This window comes from Echiichthys vipera, assembly GCF_963691815.1.
Source record: "Echiichthys vipera genome assembly, chromosome: 16".
Lineage (NCBI taxonomy): Eukaryota > Metazoa > Chordata > Actinopteri > Perciformes > Trachinidae > Echiichthys > Echiichthys vipera.
Genome location: NC_139841.1, coordinates 3,037,211 through 3,053,913, shown reverse-complemented (window position 1 = coordinate 3,053,913; position 16,703 = coordinate 3,037,211). Strand labels below are relative to the sequence as shown.

The following is a 16,703-nucleotide window of genomic DNA, read 5'->3' as shown; positions in this document are numbered from 1 at the left end:
TAGTTAATGACTGTTTTCAGTGGAGTAACTGTCTGTCAAATGTGTGTTCCACAGAGGAGCAGGCCTTCAGGAAGAGACGTCTCTGCATCAAGTTTATTCCACGGGACTCCACAGAGGCAGCCATCTGTGACATCCGTATCATGGGACGCTCCAAGCAGGCCCCCCCTCAGTACACCTTTATAGGGTGAGCAGCTTGGGATCACATGATGGACTATCAGTTTTGGTTGTAGACTTGACAAATAGCTGTCCATAGAGGCAAGTTTAGAATAAGTTTGAATTATCAGTTTACTTTCAGTTAAGTTTTAACTGAGCGTGTTTGCTGGCTTTAGTTTAGTGTCTTTCACAAAGATGCATGAACTCACATTTTGAGGGTCTGGAGCAGCTGAAGTACTTGTAGAGATGCTTTAATTTAAGCTTGTAACTTTTCTTTTCGTTTGGTTCTGCTTATTCATTTTTATTTACTTTTCCAGAGAGCTCAACAACATGGGAATCTGGTATCGCATGGGAAATGTTCCTCGGGCTCAGGACTCCACACATACACCGACCACCACCAACAACATCCAGAATGTGAACTCCTCATCCAGCTCAGCTACAGTCCCAGCAGCTCCTATGCCCAAGTATGTCCACTCTAATGATGTGTTTGCACACACAATGTATCCTCACTTATCCTCAGGACTCCAGACTGCGACCAAATGGTCGCAAAAATTTGAGTGTGCGCGACTTATTTTTATATCTAGCCGTGTGACCTTTTATCTCCACATATCAATGTGTAAGAGGCTAAACAGCAACAGAGTGACCGATAAGACAGGAACAATGTGTAAGAAGATGGTGCCGCCAGCACCGTAACATGTGAGCCCCACAGCTTCTTTAACTTCAGGCTTATATTCAGTGTCGCATCTGACGGACCCGAAGCCTCCGTATGTGACCGTCTGTCGGCAGCTCCTGAGTGACGGCAGAAATTTACTAAACCAAAATAGTTTTCATGTTGGCTCTATGGGAAGAAATTAACAGTGTTTATCTGATTCATTGACTTAATTTCTCTGCCCAGTGCAGCAAGTGATGCAGCAGGTGACACACAGACTGATATGATCAGTCAGTGTAGATACGGTTCATATGTTTCTAACACATATACAGCGGGAGAAAACTCGGGTGTGAGTCGTTCGACTTAATAAAATGGAAATGTATCTGTGATGGTCGTCACAAAGCTTCTTATCTCGCTCTGTGAAGCAGTGCCCCGCAGGGCGGGGGCCTTTTAGACGGTGATAGGGAAAGAAAAGGTAGGAAAGATTATGCTTTCAGCTGCAAAACAAAGAACTTTACTTCTTTGAGTATTACGGCTTTCAGAAGACACATCACTAAACACCAGTATTGGGCGGACAGATGCATAGACTCAGTGTTGGCTCTTTATTGAACTAACCAGATGCTGTTTTTTTCTCCTTTTGTCTCAAGACATATTTCCATGACCCTCCCAGCCAGCTTCAGAGGGAAGAACACTACCAGACCGGACTATGAGCACCAGAACTCCAACCTGTATGCTATCTCAGGTCAGCACTTTGTCTTATTCTCATCATCATTTCCACCAAATCACAGATGTCTTTTTAAAATAGGCCAATCCAACTCTCTGAAAAAAACATTCTAGCCAGCTGCGGGTTAAAAGTGGAGAGAGACAACGCAACCCAACTCTGCGGTGGCCAATAAGGGGCGGCTGTGACTCAGTGGTAGAGTGGGCCGTCCTCCATTCGAGAGATCGATAGCTCGATCCCCAGCTCCCCCGGTCCACATGTCGAAGTGTCCTTAGGCAAGACACTGAACCTCGAATTGCCCCCTGTGCTGCGCATGGGTGTGTAAATGTGGTGTGAATGGTTAGATTAGATGGTATGTAGGTGTCCACTGCCATCAGTGTGAATGTCTGTGTGAATAGAATAGAATAGAATAGCCTTTATTGTCATTGCATTTGCATACAACGAAATTGGAGTGCTACCACTCTTGGTACATTTTTAGAAAAATAATCTATAATAAAACAATAAGCAAAGTATAATATAAGCAATAAACACACAATATAGTATAAACAATATAATAATGTGAACGGTATAAACAGATGGGGAACAGTATAAACAGATGGGGAACAGTATAAACAGATGGGTGGAGAACAGAAACTATACTAAAATAAAATATGTATATTTAGGGTGGAGCATGTTATTGCACAAGACTTTTAAAGTGGCTTTTTTCAGTTTAAAGTGGCTTTGTTAAGTTATTTAGATTCTAAATTTTAAATCTGATCTATGTGATCAATATTTGTGACATTGAGGTAGTTTGTTTCGTTGTTTTATTTTTTGTTATTGACTGCAGTGCTGGCTCTAGAAAAGAAGCTATCTCTGAGATTGTTTGTCCGTGATTTTTGTGACCTGTAGCGTCGGCCTGAGGGTAACAGGTCAAACAGGTGGTTGCTGGGGTGAAAGGAGTCCTTGATAATGTTTTCAGCTCTGCTGAGGTAGCGAGAGCTGGCAATGTCCTCCAGGCTGGGCAGACCACGCTGTGATGCAGTACGTCAGGATGCTCTCTATGGCGGCTCTGTAGAACATCACCAGCAGCTTCTCCTCCAGGTTATTTCTCCTTAGCACCCTCAGGAAGTGGAGACGCTGCAGGGCTATCTTAACCACCGCCGTGGTGTTTGCAGTCCAGGAGAGGTCATCGGCCATCTGCACACCCAGGAACCTGATGGAGTGGACCCTTTCCACACAATCCCCGTGGATGTAAAGGGGGGCTGGGTCCGCTCTGCCCTTTCTGAAGTCCAGTACCAGTTCTTTTGTTTTTGTGGTGTTCAGTTGGAGGTTGTTTACTGAACACCACGTCGTCAGTCTGATTACCTCGTCCCTGTAGTCGGACTCGTCTCCCCCTGAGATGAGCCCGACCACTGTGGTGTCGTCTGCAAACTTGATGAAGGTGTTTGAGAGATGGGTCGGGGAGCAGTCGTGTGTGTATAGGGTGAATAGAAGGGGACTCAATACATCCCTGTGGAAAGCCTGTGCTGAGGGTGATCGCGGTGGAGATGTGAGGGCCAAGTCTGACAGACTGTGGTCGGTTTGTCAGGAAATCTTTAATCCAGTGGCAGATGGGGGTGGAGAGGCCCAGGTGAGAGAGTTTCTGCACCAGGATCTCTGGAATGATGTGGTTGAATGCTGAGCTGAAGTCCAGGAAGAGCATCCTCATGTAGCTCCCCCTGTGCTCCAGGTGGCTCAGCGCGGTGTGGAGTGCTGTGGTGATGGCGTCCTCGGTGGATCTGTTAGCCCTGTAAGCAAACTGATGGGGATCCAGAGTGGGAGGCAGACAGGCCCTGATGTGCTGAGAGACCAGTCTTTCAAAGCACTTCATGACTACAGGCGTGAGTGCAATGGGTCTGTAGTCATTGGGGCTGTCCACTGCTGTCTTCTTGGGGACGGGGATGATTGTGGAGGCTTTGAGGCAGGGTGGTATGGTGGCCTGTGCCAGGGACTGGTTAAAAATCCTTGTGAAGACTCCAGTCAGTTGGTCAGCGCACGCTCTGCCGCCTTCCTGGGGTTCACTGTCCTCAGCACTCGTCCCACTTCATGTTCCTGAAATGACAGTGTGGCGGTGCTGGAGGGAGGTGGGAGTGGTGTGGCTGCTGAGGACCTGTCTGTGTCGAAGCGGGCAAAGAAGAGATTGAGCTCCTCTGGCAGCGAGGCGTCAGTCCTAGCAGTCCCCTGGTTGTTGCTTCTGTAATTGGTTATGTGATTTATTCCCTGCCACATCTTTCTGGGGTCATTCACAGCGAAGTGGTCTTCAATCTTCCTCTTAAAAGCCGCCTTGGCCTCCCTGATGCCTCTTTTCAGGTCTGACCTGGCCGCACTGTACAGGGCCATGTTCCCTGACTTGAAGGCGGTGTTGCGGTTTTTTAGGAGGGACTGGACTTCACTGTTCATCCAGGGCTTCTGATTCGGAAAGACCCTGACCCTTTTTTCGACGGTGACGTTGTCGACACAGTTCTTGATGTAGGAGAGCACAGTGTCAGTGTGCTCCTAGAGGTTATGGCTATAGAATAAATCCCATACTGTCCTTGAGAAACAGTCCTGCAGCTGAGAGAGGGCTCCCTCAGGCCACGTTTTTATTGTCTTTGTTAGTGGCTTTGTATTCCTCAGCAGGGTGGTGTAGGTGGGGGTGAGGGACATGCTGAGATGGTCAGATCCAGCAATGTGGGGGAGGGGTGTCGCTCTGTAGGCATGTTTGATGTTGGAGTAAACATGGTCCAAAGTATTTTCCCCTCTGGTGGCAAAATTCACGTATTGTACGAATTTTGGGAGCACAGTCCTTAAACACGCTTGATTGAAGTCACCGGCAACAGTAAAGACCCCATCCGGGTGGGCGAGCTGCTGTTTGTTTATGGTAGCAAGCAGGAGGCTGAGGGCCGTGCTAACGTTAGCATCCGGTGGGATGTAAACAGCTATCACAATGGCTACAGTGAACTCCCTCGGTAGATAAAAAGGTCTGCACGAGACCGCCAGAACCTCTAGATCAGGAGAACAGTGTGTGTCAATGATTCTGCTGTCACAGCACCACTCGTTATGTACGTAAACGCAAAGCCCCCCTCCTCTGCTCTTACCCGAGTCTCCGTTTCTGTTCTGCCGGTGTAGCGCGCGGTCTGCTAGCTCAACTGCAGCGTCGGGAATCAGCGGGTGAAGCCACATCTCCGTGATGACAATAACGCTGCAGTTTCGCACAAAACTGGTTGTTGCCATCTGTAGCTCCAGTTCGTCCATTTTATGGGTGATGGATCTGGCGTTGGAGTTGAAGAGGCTTGGTAATGCTGGCCTGTGCGGTTGTTTACGTAGCCTAGCATCTGGGCCCGACCGGCATCCTCGCTTCTGCTTCCTCTCTCTTCCCCGCCTCCTGCGCTTCCTGGGCGGGATGACCATCCACGGAGATCCCGGTGGTCTCACGATGTCCTCCGGGAAGTTGTGTTTTTGCTGATAGTCGCCAGTTACAGACAAAGTGTGCCTTAGGCCCAGGTCGATTAGGTTCTGGCGACTATATGTGATGGCTGCAGGGCAAAAGTCCAACAGAACATTCAAAAAAAGTAATAAAACAAAACACCAAGTTGGAGAGCTAAGAGCCGCTGCACCCGTGCGCGCCGCCATCTTGAAACGAGCGGAGGTGAATGTGACAAGTAGTGTGAAAGTGCCTTGACTAGGGAGAAGACCAGAAAGGCACTATATAAGTCCATTTACCATTTACCAAGTCCAATACAATCAGACTTGTATTGGACTTGTTTGAGGCGATGTGAGAGTCCTGTACAGTCACCTGTAAACTTCCTGTCTCTATCATTGACACAAGAATGTTTAAAAAAAATAAAGAGGGTAGAAAAACTAAACACAATCGCCTAAGAGCCTACTCACACTGTCCTTTTGGCCGCGGCCAAAACCGGTTTTTCAGCTAAAGCCTAGTACCTTTAAGCAGTGTGAGTGCACCCGCTCCGCGCTCAACTGCGGCCAGCGGACCGTCCACGGCCTGCTTGAAAGAGGTGGGCTTTAGCGGAGCCGTTTGCACATGTACGAGCACGAGCACGAGCACGAGCCCTACGGCAGTATCGTTATGTCCGCCTGTTCGGACATGTAAATAGAAGGACGGACCATGCGCGGACATTTAACAACAACAACAACAATGGCGGTGAAAGGTTCACGTTGGTGTGGTGCGGAGGTGGAGTGTTTACTGCAGATTTGGTCGGATGAAAATATTCAAAAACAGTCGACAAGACGCACAAAAACTACGAGGTCTATGGAAAGATTTGTAAACAAAGCCACACACACGCGATCAATGCGTGTGACGTGTTACGGCGTGATGGCGTATGGACAGCAAGAAGCATTGGCCGGCCCTGGCAGTGTGAGTACAAATGGGGCTGGGGCGCGGGGGGGAGAGGGAGGGGGGACAAGTACCCTAAAGTCCGTGTCGCGGTCCGGGAGGACAGTGTGAGTAGGCTCTAACTGCCCAGGAGTTTAACAGCTGATTGTTTTCTTCTTTTTCTCCTTGAAATGAAGCTGCCTTCAAGTGTAGTCAGAAATGTTGAAATAACAACGATCTGACAGAAAACAATTTAATAACTGAAATATAAACTCTACTTGTGCTACATTAGGGGGTTAAAGAACACAACAGGACGTCACACAAATAGGCCTTAAGTGAAGGAAACGGTTTAATGCTGGCCAATTTTGAGAAGAGCCAACCAGAAAGAGGACTCACATTATTATTCGTATTATCATTTGATAGGAAGATGTTTAAATGCCCCATTTCTCACCCATGTGGTGAGAAGTTTGGTACAGACATTCATGTTCCCCTCAGGTTTCCAATACTTCCAAAACTAATGGTGCTCATATCAGCCACAACACGAAACGCGTCTGTCTTAGGGCGCACTCACACTGTCCTTCCGCACCACGCCCCGGGCTTTAGGTAACACGTCACACGCATTGATTGACGTCATCGCCATTTGTCGCTTTGTTTACAAATCTTTCCATAGACCTCAGAGTTTTTGTGCGTCTTGTCCAACTGTTTTTTTAATATTTTCATCGACCAAATCTGCAGTAAACACTCCACCTCCGCATCACACCAACGTGAACCTTTCGCCGCCATTGTTGTTGTTGTTAAATGTCCGTGCATGGTCCGTCCTTCTATTTCCTATGTCCAAACAGGCGCACATAAATTACGTCAGAACCGTCGTAGGCCTCATGCTCGTGCTCGTACATGTGCAAACGCGCTCTACAAAAGCCCACCTCTCTCAGGCGGGCCGTGGACGGCCCGCTGGCCGCAGTTATGCGCGGAGCGGGTGCACTCACACTGGTCAAACGCACTAGGCTTGAGCAGAAAAAAACGGTTTTGGCCCGGTGCAGAAGGACAGTGTGAGTGCGCCCTTAGGGCGGGTTTCCACCATAAGACCCGCTTCCTGAATCAAACCAATGCAAGGATGATGCATTGTTTCAATTTTCTAACTGGGGGGCTATTGCACAAAAGCAGAAATCTGGAAATCTTGTCTTAGTCTGGTCTGGTCTGATGATCCTGGCTTCATTAGTTGCATGTACACCAAGCCAGGATGAGAAGGGCGGCTATGAAAAGCCAGCTGTAAGTTATTCAGATGTTTTTACCAAAGATTTACTGATTCAGACATGGAAAAGACACATTCAGCGTTCTTCTGGGCATCTGAACAGCAAGAACTAAGAACAGCAAGACCTACTGGAAATGTATGAGGAGGTGAAGCATATTATTTTTAAAAAAGGAAATACGGCCACCATTATCAAACAACCAGAAAAGGGTTGTTAGGCAATGGCGGACTGACTGAAGGCCTACGTGGTCAAAAATATACACCTGTCATTTGTGTTACTTGTAATTTTCACAAATTAACAGAGAAAATGTTACCCTTTAAAGTCTGTCTCTCTAGATTTCATTTAATTTAGATGTTGCTTTTATCCAAAGCGACTTCCAATAAGTGCATTCAACCATTAGGATGAGATGCAGAGGTCAGATGCCACAGGCCGGCAGAGCAGCCAGGAGGGAGTTCAGTAGTCAAGGCGTGAGATGACAAGAGCCTGGGCCAGAACCAGTGCTGCCTTCTGGGTCAGAATAGGGCATATCCTCCTGATGTTGTGCAACATTTATCTGCATAATCGGGTAGCAATCGGTTGCAGCAATGATGGCGGTAAGGGAGAGCTGCTCAGGACCTGTCTACAGAGGCATGGCTGGCAGCAGCCTGGAAGCAGGAGTGGGAGTGAGCGGCACTGTCTTGCCAATGCTGAGCTGTAAACCCCACTCATGCAGGTACGCTGCCAGGGTGTCCATGTCCTGGTTTAGGCCAGCCTGCATCTGCTCCCATGTCGGTCGTCTCATCATAATGGCCAGGTCGTCAGCGTAGCCATATTTCCGTGATGTTGTCTCCGGTATGTCGTGGGTGTAAATGTTGAACAACATCGGTCCGGAACACCATTCCTCAGTCTCCTAAGCCTGCTGCATTGACCGTCACTGGTCATCCACTAACCAGACGATGGACAGTTCGTCTCGTGCTCCTCCAGTCAAACTGTCTGAAGTGTGGGAAAGATGCTTAACCCCAAATGGCTCCCAAAGGCCTCTGTCATCAGTGTGTCACTGTTTAGATGAGATCCGGATGTGCCTAATTTTACCGTCTGCTATTGTCAAAGAAAGATACCAACAAAACACATTTATGTTATAACAATACTTTTAATAAGATTTCTGTATCAGAAATACATTAAGCAAAAAAACAACAACCATATATCGATTTTCATTTTAGATAGGCAGGTATTTAGATAGGCCTCGTTTTTAAACAAAAGAATATTTGAATAATTGGGACCAGCCCTAAATCTAACATGAGTATCTTTTTTCCAAGTATATAAATCTTAATGTAATAGGAAACGAGCCTTTCTATGTGGTGATTTAACATAAACTACTTATTAATTTGATTTACAAAAAAAATTGCTACATCGTGATATATATTGTTACCAGGCGCGATATGACCTATATAGTGATAGAAGATTTTTCTCATATCGCCCAGCCCCACTTCTGTTACAGCCTTATTTTTGTGGTGGTGCAACAACCAGCACAAGCAGCAGCAGGTTTTCCCGAGTTCTGCTATAAAGCCTTTAGTTTGTAGTTTTAGTATCTTCTTTTTTAACGCAAAAGAGTTGAGTGTCATTCACAGTGAGCCAGTTATTAAGTGATGATCTGATTAAAAATGATTCTGTGGATAGCCAAAACAAGGTCGAGGGTGTGATTAAAACAGTGAGTTGGTCTAAGTACACTCTGACGGAAGCCAGTTGAATCTACATCTAGAAGGCTATGGGTTTTTTTGTAAGAATGAACAAATATCAAATATATGTTTTTTGCTGTTCATCGAAAAAATCTTTTTTAAAAATCACATTTATTTGAACTGTCTCTTTCAGCAATGGATGGAGTGCCTTTCATGATTTCTGAGAAGTTTGCCTGCGCCTCATCTGATGTAAGTTGCCTGAGTTGAGTCTTTAGCCCTTTTGTGGCAGGTTGAAGTCACAGTGGTTCACAGATTTGATCCTTTTATAGCAAAGGTTTCCAGTCATGTGTTTAGCACCTCTGCTCAAGTCCTGCACCGATGTTGGATATAACCAGTGTAAAAGAAGGATTGACCTGTCAGCCAGCCCTCCAGAGTGACCCGTAGATATTTTGTAAAAGTACAGCACATTTGAAATACCTATATGAGTAATAGATTGGAAGTAAAAAACTGGAAAGAAAAAGAATAGTTATTGAGAACTTGCTTCTATAACTGGACAACCAACTAACTAATTTTAGTGTTTGTACGGGTGCCGGAAACTCTTGTAAACACTTTAATTTTAGTGTTGTGTTTTCAAGGTTTGAAAAGTGCTTGGATTTGAATAAAGTGCTTGAAATACTCAATGGCATATATAATGTAAACCAGATAAAATAAGCTCTCTATTTGAGAGATTGAAAGCAGCATTTTCTGAAATGTTTGCATGAAAAATTAACAGATGAACAAAATAGTTGGTGATTATATTACAGTCCATAAGTTAGTCAAGTTAGTTTTCCTTTCATTCGTCGTCCTTCGGTCTCAAAAGATCATATTGGTTGTTTATAGGACAGTAACAGCTCATTTAATGTGATGAACAAGCACAATAATAATTATACTGAATACGGAGTATTGTACTGTATACAAATATGTAGTTTACCACTGCTGTAAGGTGCTGCAAAAACATAAAAATGCACTTTGAAATGCTTGAAAAGTGCTTGAGCTTGACTTTGAAAAAGGTGGAGGAACTCCTAACGAACTAACTGTCACTGCTCTCCATGTTCAGCTGCAGCAGGTGGATCTGATGGGCATTACAATCAAGTCACTAGCTGAGATTGAGAAAGAGGTGAGTAGACAATGTTAACTAAAGTTCCGCTTATATATATATATTCCTCTGTCCTTAATCCACCACCACGAGAGATAGATATATATGTGTGTGAAACTTGAAAAGTACCAAGGGCTCAGAGAGGAGCTAGAGAGAGCCTGGAAGGTAAAGGTGACAGTAGTGCCTGTGGTGATCAGAGCACTACGGGCAGTGACCCCCAAGCTGGAGGAGGTTACAGCAGATTCAAGAACAACCTCGGCCATCTTGGTCCAGAAAAGTGCAGTGCTTGGAACAGCAAAGATACTGCGCAGAACCCTCAAGGTCCCTGGCCTCTGGTAGAGGACCAGAGCTTAGAGAGAGGGTCAACCACCTGCGGGGGAGGAGGAGATATTTTATATATATTTATATATATATATATATATATATATATATATATATATATATATATATATATATATATATATATATATTCACCGGCCACTTTATTAGGCATACCTGGTGCTGTCAGTGTGGTCTTCTGCTGCTGTTCCCTCTCTGCTAGAAAGTAGGTGGTGTTGTGTGTTCACAGATGCTCTCCTGCATTCCTCTGTTGGAACCAGTGGATATTTGTAGGAATACGCACGCTTCTCCGTAAATAATCTTTCGATGAATACCAACGTTTGCAACGCACATTTTACCAAATTTTAACGTACATTTCTGCCCGTCTATGCCTAGGTCTCCATTGCTGTATTTTGTGCTTCATAATGCACCAAACATTTTCAATGGGAGACAGGTCTGTACTGCTGGCAATTGGGATTGGTAGAAACACCGCAATCAGATGATCAGACACAAACCAACAGTTATTCATATTATCTAAGCATCTTTATTTAAAGGCCAAACTGAAAAACTTAGTCCACTTGGAATATTGATAAGATTCCCTTTTTACCCATTGGACTTTGTTGTAACGATATACTGTACAGTAGCTATAAAGAGCCAAGTAGGTATAAACAGGAATTATCCTTGAAGAACGTTTGAAGTATGAAAAACTTCAAACACAGATGATGTGAGGCCTGCTGTTGGAATGAATGAATCCACATTACCACATATAGTTTCAGCAAATAGAAATGTTTGATCCACTGTTTCATTGTAAATCTCTGATGTTTTGCAAATGAATTGAACTTCAGTCACTTCATAATAAATAATAAAGTTGGACTCTCCCTCTGTCAGTATGATTACAGTTTCCGCACAGAGCACAGTGCAGCAGCTCGCCTCCCTCCCAGTCCAACAAGGACCTCCCTGAGCTCTGAGGCCTGAGTGTCCCCCTCCCCAACAACACACTCCTACAGACACCCGGAGACCTGTACAACTACTGAGGACCTGCCACCACAAACAGTCCCTGAGAAGAAACGACCAACAAAACAGATGGATTTCCTCCCTTGGGAAGAGGATGGGTCTCTGTGTTAGTTGTGCTGTTGAATTGTAAAAAAGGAAAGTGAAAACACTGAGAGAGAGACAGAAGCAGAGCACTGAGGGACTCTGGGTCTGGCTGAAACCACTACGTACAACATTGATAAACTGACTTTTAAGACGAGACAGAATTGTTGGACCAAACCGACCATTCTTGCTCAAGGAAACAGAAAGGAATCTACTCATAGGATTTTAAATATATTTCGTCTCCCAATACAATTGTGAAGTGTTGTTGCCTGTAATCAAATAACCACATCCACCCTGAAGGACTTGTTACAACAAGATAAAGGGATTAAAGGATGGATTATTCTAATGGAGGACACCCGTTGGGCCTTTGCTCTCAGAAAATAAGAGTCTAAGAGCAGCCCTCATGTTTGCATTTCACCTGCTGCTCTGTCATTGGCTGGAATCATTGCACCAGGAGGGAAAGTCATCCTCATGTGTTGGAGACAAAGAAGGAAATGTTATGGGATTTAGTTTTCCAGCTCATAATGCTCATCTCGATGAGGGAATGATTTCCATTGTTCTCTAGATACAACTGTAATACACTGGTGTGACTGGGTGCATTTCAGTGTGCCTCCTGTTTGCCACAGGTCTTCTGTTAACCACTCCTCCACTGTCTGTACATGAGCCCAAAGCTTGGCTTACACTGAACCAGGACACAGGTTACACTGTTCGACCACACAAGCCGCCGTTCTTACTTTTGCTTTTACCATCGCTAATGTAGTGTGTTGGAATTACTATGAATATGAAAATTTTATAAAAGGGAAACCTTTTTTTCTTTATCAGCAGTGTTACTCAGGCTGCAGTGTGACCATAGACTGTTTTTAAAGATGGATGACGCAGCTCCACCTCCTCCCACTGTAGTAGAGCCAAAATATCCCGATACAGGACAGGGACGTTTCTAGGGGGTGGCCTGGCCTGATGAGCCAACCTAGTCGGAGGCCCATGTTGGCGTTTTTAAGAGGCCATAGCAGGGTCTAGCTTATGGTTGGAGTGCATATGTTGGTATGAGCAGACTCTTAATGATCTATGAAATCCATTGTTACCAACCACCTCATGTCAGTTGGTAGGGAAGGAGGCTAAATAACGCTCCAAACGCAGTCATTTTTGTGGAGGGAAAAACTGTCCTCTCCATTTTCAAAGGTGTCCCTTAAACTCTGACCTGAATTAAAATGAGTTCTGTGGGTAATAATCCAGACAGTTTGGAGCAAATCATTAAGTGTTTCTGCTGCCGTACAAATATGTTATTTTGGCCTATTTTAAATGGAGTATTTGAATGTTTCTCCATACCAGAGTACATAAAAAGTCCTGAAGGTCATAAACTGGGCCTGACTAAAAGCTTTGGATTCACTGAGCACAGTTGTCTTCATGTGTGATGATGTTATTGAATTGTCTTTATTGTCATTGTACCAGTACAACGGAATTTACAGTATTTACAGTTAGTCCTCATAGGAGCCATTTCATCGTAGTGAGAGCATTTTTTAAATATAAAATGGTCTGTTGTGACCTAGGATAATCACGGCCTCATGAAACTTTACAACCACAAACTACAGACCTGGAGCTTTCAAGGAACATCTTCACCCCAGTCAAAAAAGTCTGGATAAGCCGTCCATTATATACAGTCTATCACCCAATAAGTGTTTGTCACAGGCTCATTCACCGTACAATACAATTTACCATTTACTGTCAGCGTTAAGTATTTCTACAGTGATAATAGATTCAGAAACCCTTACTTGAGATTAACCATCTCATTTTCAAAGCGGCCACACTATCACCATTTTGAGCTTATGGGACATTGTTTAAGCACAAACACACATTTTAAATGCTCAATATTTAGTTTTCTGCCCTAGGTGTCTTCTGATCTAAACAATAAAGAAGATGAGGAGAGTTTGGCCACATAGCGTGGGATCATGGGAGCTGTTGTCTTCACCACCATAGTACTCCGTTTCTCACAGTTTGGATTCCTTCATTGGTCATTGTTCAGGAGGTTTGTACCACAGAGGTCTCCTCTCCATAACAAAGGGACCCGCTATAAAAACAGTCAAAACACTGAGTGAAGCAGTTTGATGTGAAAAGTCAGTGTTCAAAGCTCGACGCACGAGTCATTTTTAGACATTTTAATGCAGAAATGTTACACATCTTTGAATGAACAACAATATTATTGTTTTTTGTTTGCTGTGATTTGTTTGGATTCTTTTTTTTCAATCATCCTTATCTTGCCAGTTTTTGATACTTTGTGCCATAGACACAAATGGTACAATGTTTAACAAACAGAAAGATGTTACAGTGAAAATGTTACCAATTTTCATCATGCATGAACAGAGGCACAGGTGTCAAACAAAAGTGCTCTTGTTTTTATTATTAGTACACTGGTTATATGTGAAAAAACATTTTGCCTACAGTGCAAATTTACCCTCTGTAACAATGGTAGCTCTTTATTTCAGCTTGCTTCCCTTTTAAACTCCAACTCAGAATGAGTCTCATGGGACTTGGGTATTGTTTCTGATGACTTGGTTCAGGATCCGGCTCCAACACTCTCCTCGTCGGTGGAAAGTCTTGTGACAAATGAAATGGTGTCTTGTAAGGTTTATCTTGAATTTCGGCCTAGTGTTAGGTTGAAAAGGTTGAATATGTAGAATCTTTATGAAAAGCTATATTTAAAAAAAAAAAAAACAACCCACGGGGCGTTTTGAGGGGTACAGAATGAAAGCATTGCTTTTCTATAAAAATATATATTAAGCCTGAATTAATATTTTAAAATTTAAAATATTTTTGACGGGTTTGACAATGACTTTCTGTCCCGTTGTGTTTCCATGGTAGCAGCCAATAGCGTTGCTGGTTGCCGGGGTTGTCTGTTGTTGGGTGCAGCTACTGTAGGCTGGCACTGGGTGAAATGGAGTTTGCCAATCCTGCAGCTGCTTCGGAGCCTCAGTGAAGGGGGCGTTATTTGTCCCAGCAGCTGAGTGAGCAGAGACGGGCAAAAACCAGAGTCAATATAGGCCGAGCATTCACTCCATGGACTGAGAGAAAGGAGAGAAACACCAGTCAAACGCACGCCCACATGGCTACGATTCTCCTTGATCGCTAACATCACTTTCATCTTTACTTAGCTGGAACGGCTAACGCTAATGGCTAACTGTCAGTCAAACTCCTCTAATCCTTGTTTTTATGGTGTGATTTTTTTTGTTGCGACTACGATCTTAAGACACTAGATGGCGGTGTTCTGCTCATTCTCCATATTCAACCTTTAATTACAGTTTTAGTCTCTGAGTTGATTTGATTTGATCCATTAGAGTCTAACAGTACTGCATTTTTAACACTAATACCAATATCCACAGGTGAGTGCTTTTGACTTTACCTACATGCTGATACTATATGCTAAAAATGCTATCCAGGGCCTTGTTTTACCGTGTTTTACTCTTGTCTTCCTTCTTAATTTGTTTTCAGATGTTTTTATTTCTTGTTAATGTAATGCCAGACCTTCTTCCACGTTTACCTGCATGTCAAACCACTGCTGCTTTGCTACTCACTGTTAGTGTTGTCAATGGGACTCAACACTTCCTGCAGATGTTTCAAATTAAAAGACTACCAGTTGCTCAAAGGGCATAACACTTTCTATCCCTAGTAGGCCTTCATGTGAGAGACTTTTTTGAAATCTGGTCTTACATTCGTTAAGACATTACTTTTAAGTTCACTCTAAAAATAGTCCGTGTACTCAGTATGACTTTTCCTTCACAGTGCAAACTTTGTTGGATTAAGGACTCAATTTAAAATTGATAAAATCCATCTTATACCTCATGAATATACACACAATACATCATAATAACAAAGCAATTTAGCTAATTTATAAAAGATGGGAAACTGAAACATCACGTGCGAAAGTTCATGAACCCTTTACTCTGCATGCTGTTGAATTACCTTTGGAAGTTATTCCAGTAATTAATGGCTGAATCTCTGGAGTGATCTGCCTCTTGAACTCTAAGTAAGAATTAGTCAAAAGAAAAAGTGCTCCATGCACCTCTGCTGCACATCTGGCAGCAGGGTGGAGGTTTGAGGTTCACTTGATACATCAGACCCTTGATCACTTACTGCTGTTTATCCAACCACCTGCTCCATACTGTACCAGTGTCATTTACATCTGGATCTAGTCCAGCCCTCAGTTCTCTTAGAGATCCATTCAAATGCAGAGAGTTTCAGTATCTCTAAGGGTCCCTGAAAATCAGAACTAAAGGGTGTGGTGATGTGTGTAGAGCCTGTTGCTTCATACACAAGAGGAATTCCTTCTAAAGGTGTTTCAACAGAGTACTGAGTAAAGAGTTAATAAACTATTGCACACATATTTCAGCTTTTTTTGTTATATACATTTGCTAAAACTTTCTAAAGAATGTTTTTGCTTTGTCATGATGTATTGTGTGCAGATTCATGAGGTATAAGATGGATTTTATTGATTTTAAATTGAGTCTATAATTCAACAATTTGGAAAAAGTGAACAGGGCAAATCCTTTTTCACACCACCGTATGTTAATGCAGTATTGTCTTGAGAAGCACCCTGTTTAGGTTGCTTATTTCATTTGTTTCAAGTGTCTCTGCAATATTCCCAAGTTATAAATGCATGGAATAACGCCTTTTATTTTATTTTATATTTTTGTCTAATTTATTAGTCATTTCAGTATTGTGACCATGGCTCTCTGTTGTTTTCACAAATATAACATCTAAAATTGTCAATTGAACTGCTGACATGTTTGAAGATAAACCGCTCATGTGTGTTTTTGAGCTAAATGTATCTGCTCTGTATCATTTTTTACCTGTGGAGTCCACACAGTTTATCTAAAACAGTTAGTAGTTAACAAATATGGTCTCTGCATTAATAACAAATAACAATCCTGCTTTGATGTGTCTGTTAGTTTGCATGCATGGTGACACAAAGGTGTCACATGTTTCAGTAGTTATTTTTGTATGTTATTGATCAAAAGTCACAGATTCTGTCTTAAATAGAGATGATTCACAAAAGAATAAACAAAACAGCATCAGTTGAATTTGTATTATAAGGAACTTTTATTAAACTATGATGAACTCAAGTCTTTGACTTAAAGTTGGTCTTCATTTTTCGTTTGCTGATGTCACTCAACTTCAGGCCTGATCAGTTCTGGGATTTTAAAGCGGGTACTGTTTGTTTGTTTGTTTGTTTGTTTATTTATTCTTTTCAGGCACACATTAAACATTGGGCACAAGTCACCTCTTGTCCATCATAGTTTCGAACAAAAAATAAATAAATATTGCTAACATTCATAAGAGGAAAAAAATAAATAAACAAACCAAAATAGTTGCCTGAAAGGGAGTAGGAAGAAGAAAACTTATTTA

The 16,703-nt window shown here is 43.1% G+C and overlaps 1 protein-coding gene across 1 annotated transcript in view; it reads left to right on the top strand.

Annotated features, from left to right (window-relative positions):
• mvb12ba (multivesicular body subunit 12Ba) overlaps window positions 1–16,352 on the top strand; it is a 37,786-nt gene extending 21,434 nt beyond the window's left edge. The window contains exons 5-10 of the mRNA XM_083929827.1: window positions 55–184; window positions 471–617; window positions 1,450–1,544; window positions 8,952–9,007; window positions 9,855–9,914; window positions 11,100–16,352. Coding sequence (XP_083785953.1) covers window positions 55–184; window positions 471–617; window positions 1,450–1,544; window positions 8,952–9,007; window positions 9,855–9,914; window positions 11,100–11,186 — 575 coding nt within the window. The 3' untranslated portion in view covers window positions 11,187–16,352. The remainder of the gene's footprint in view (window positions 1–54; window positions 185–470; window positions 618–1,449; window positions 1,545–8,951; window positions 9,008–9,854; window positions 9,915–11,099) is intronic.
• The last annotated feature ends 351 nt before the right edge of the window (window positions 16,353–16,703 follow it).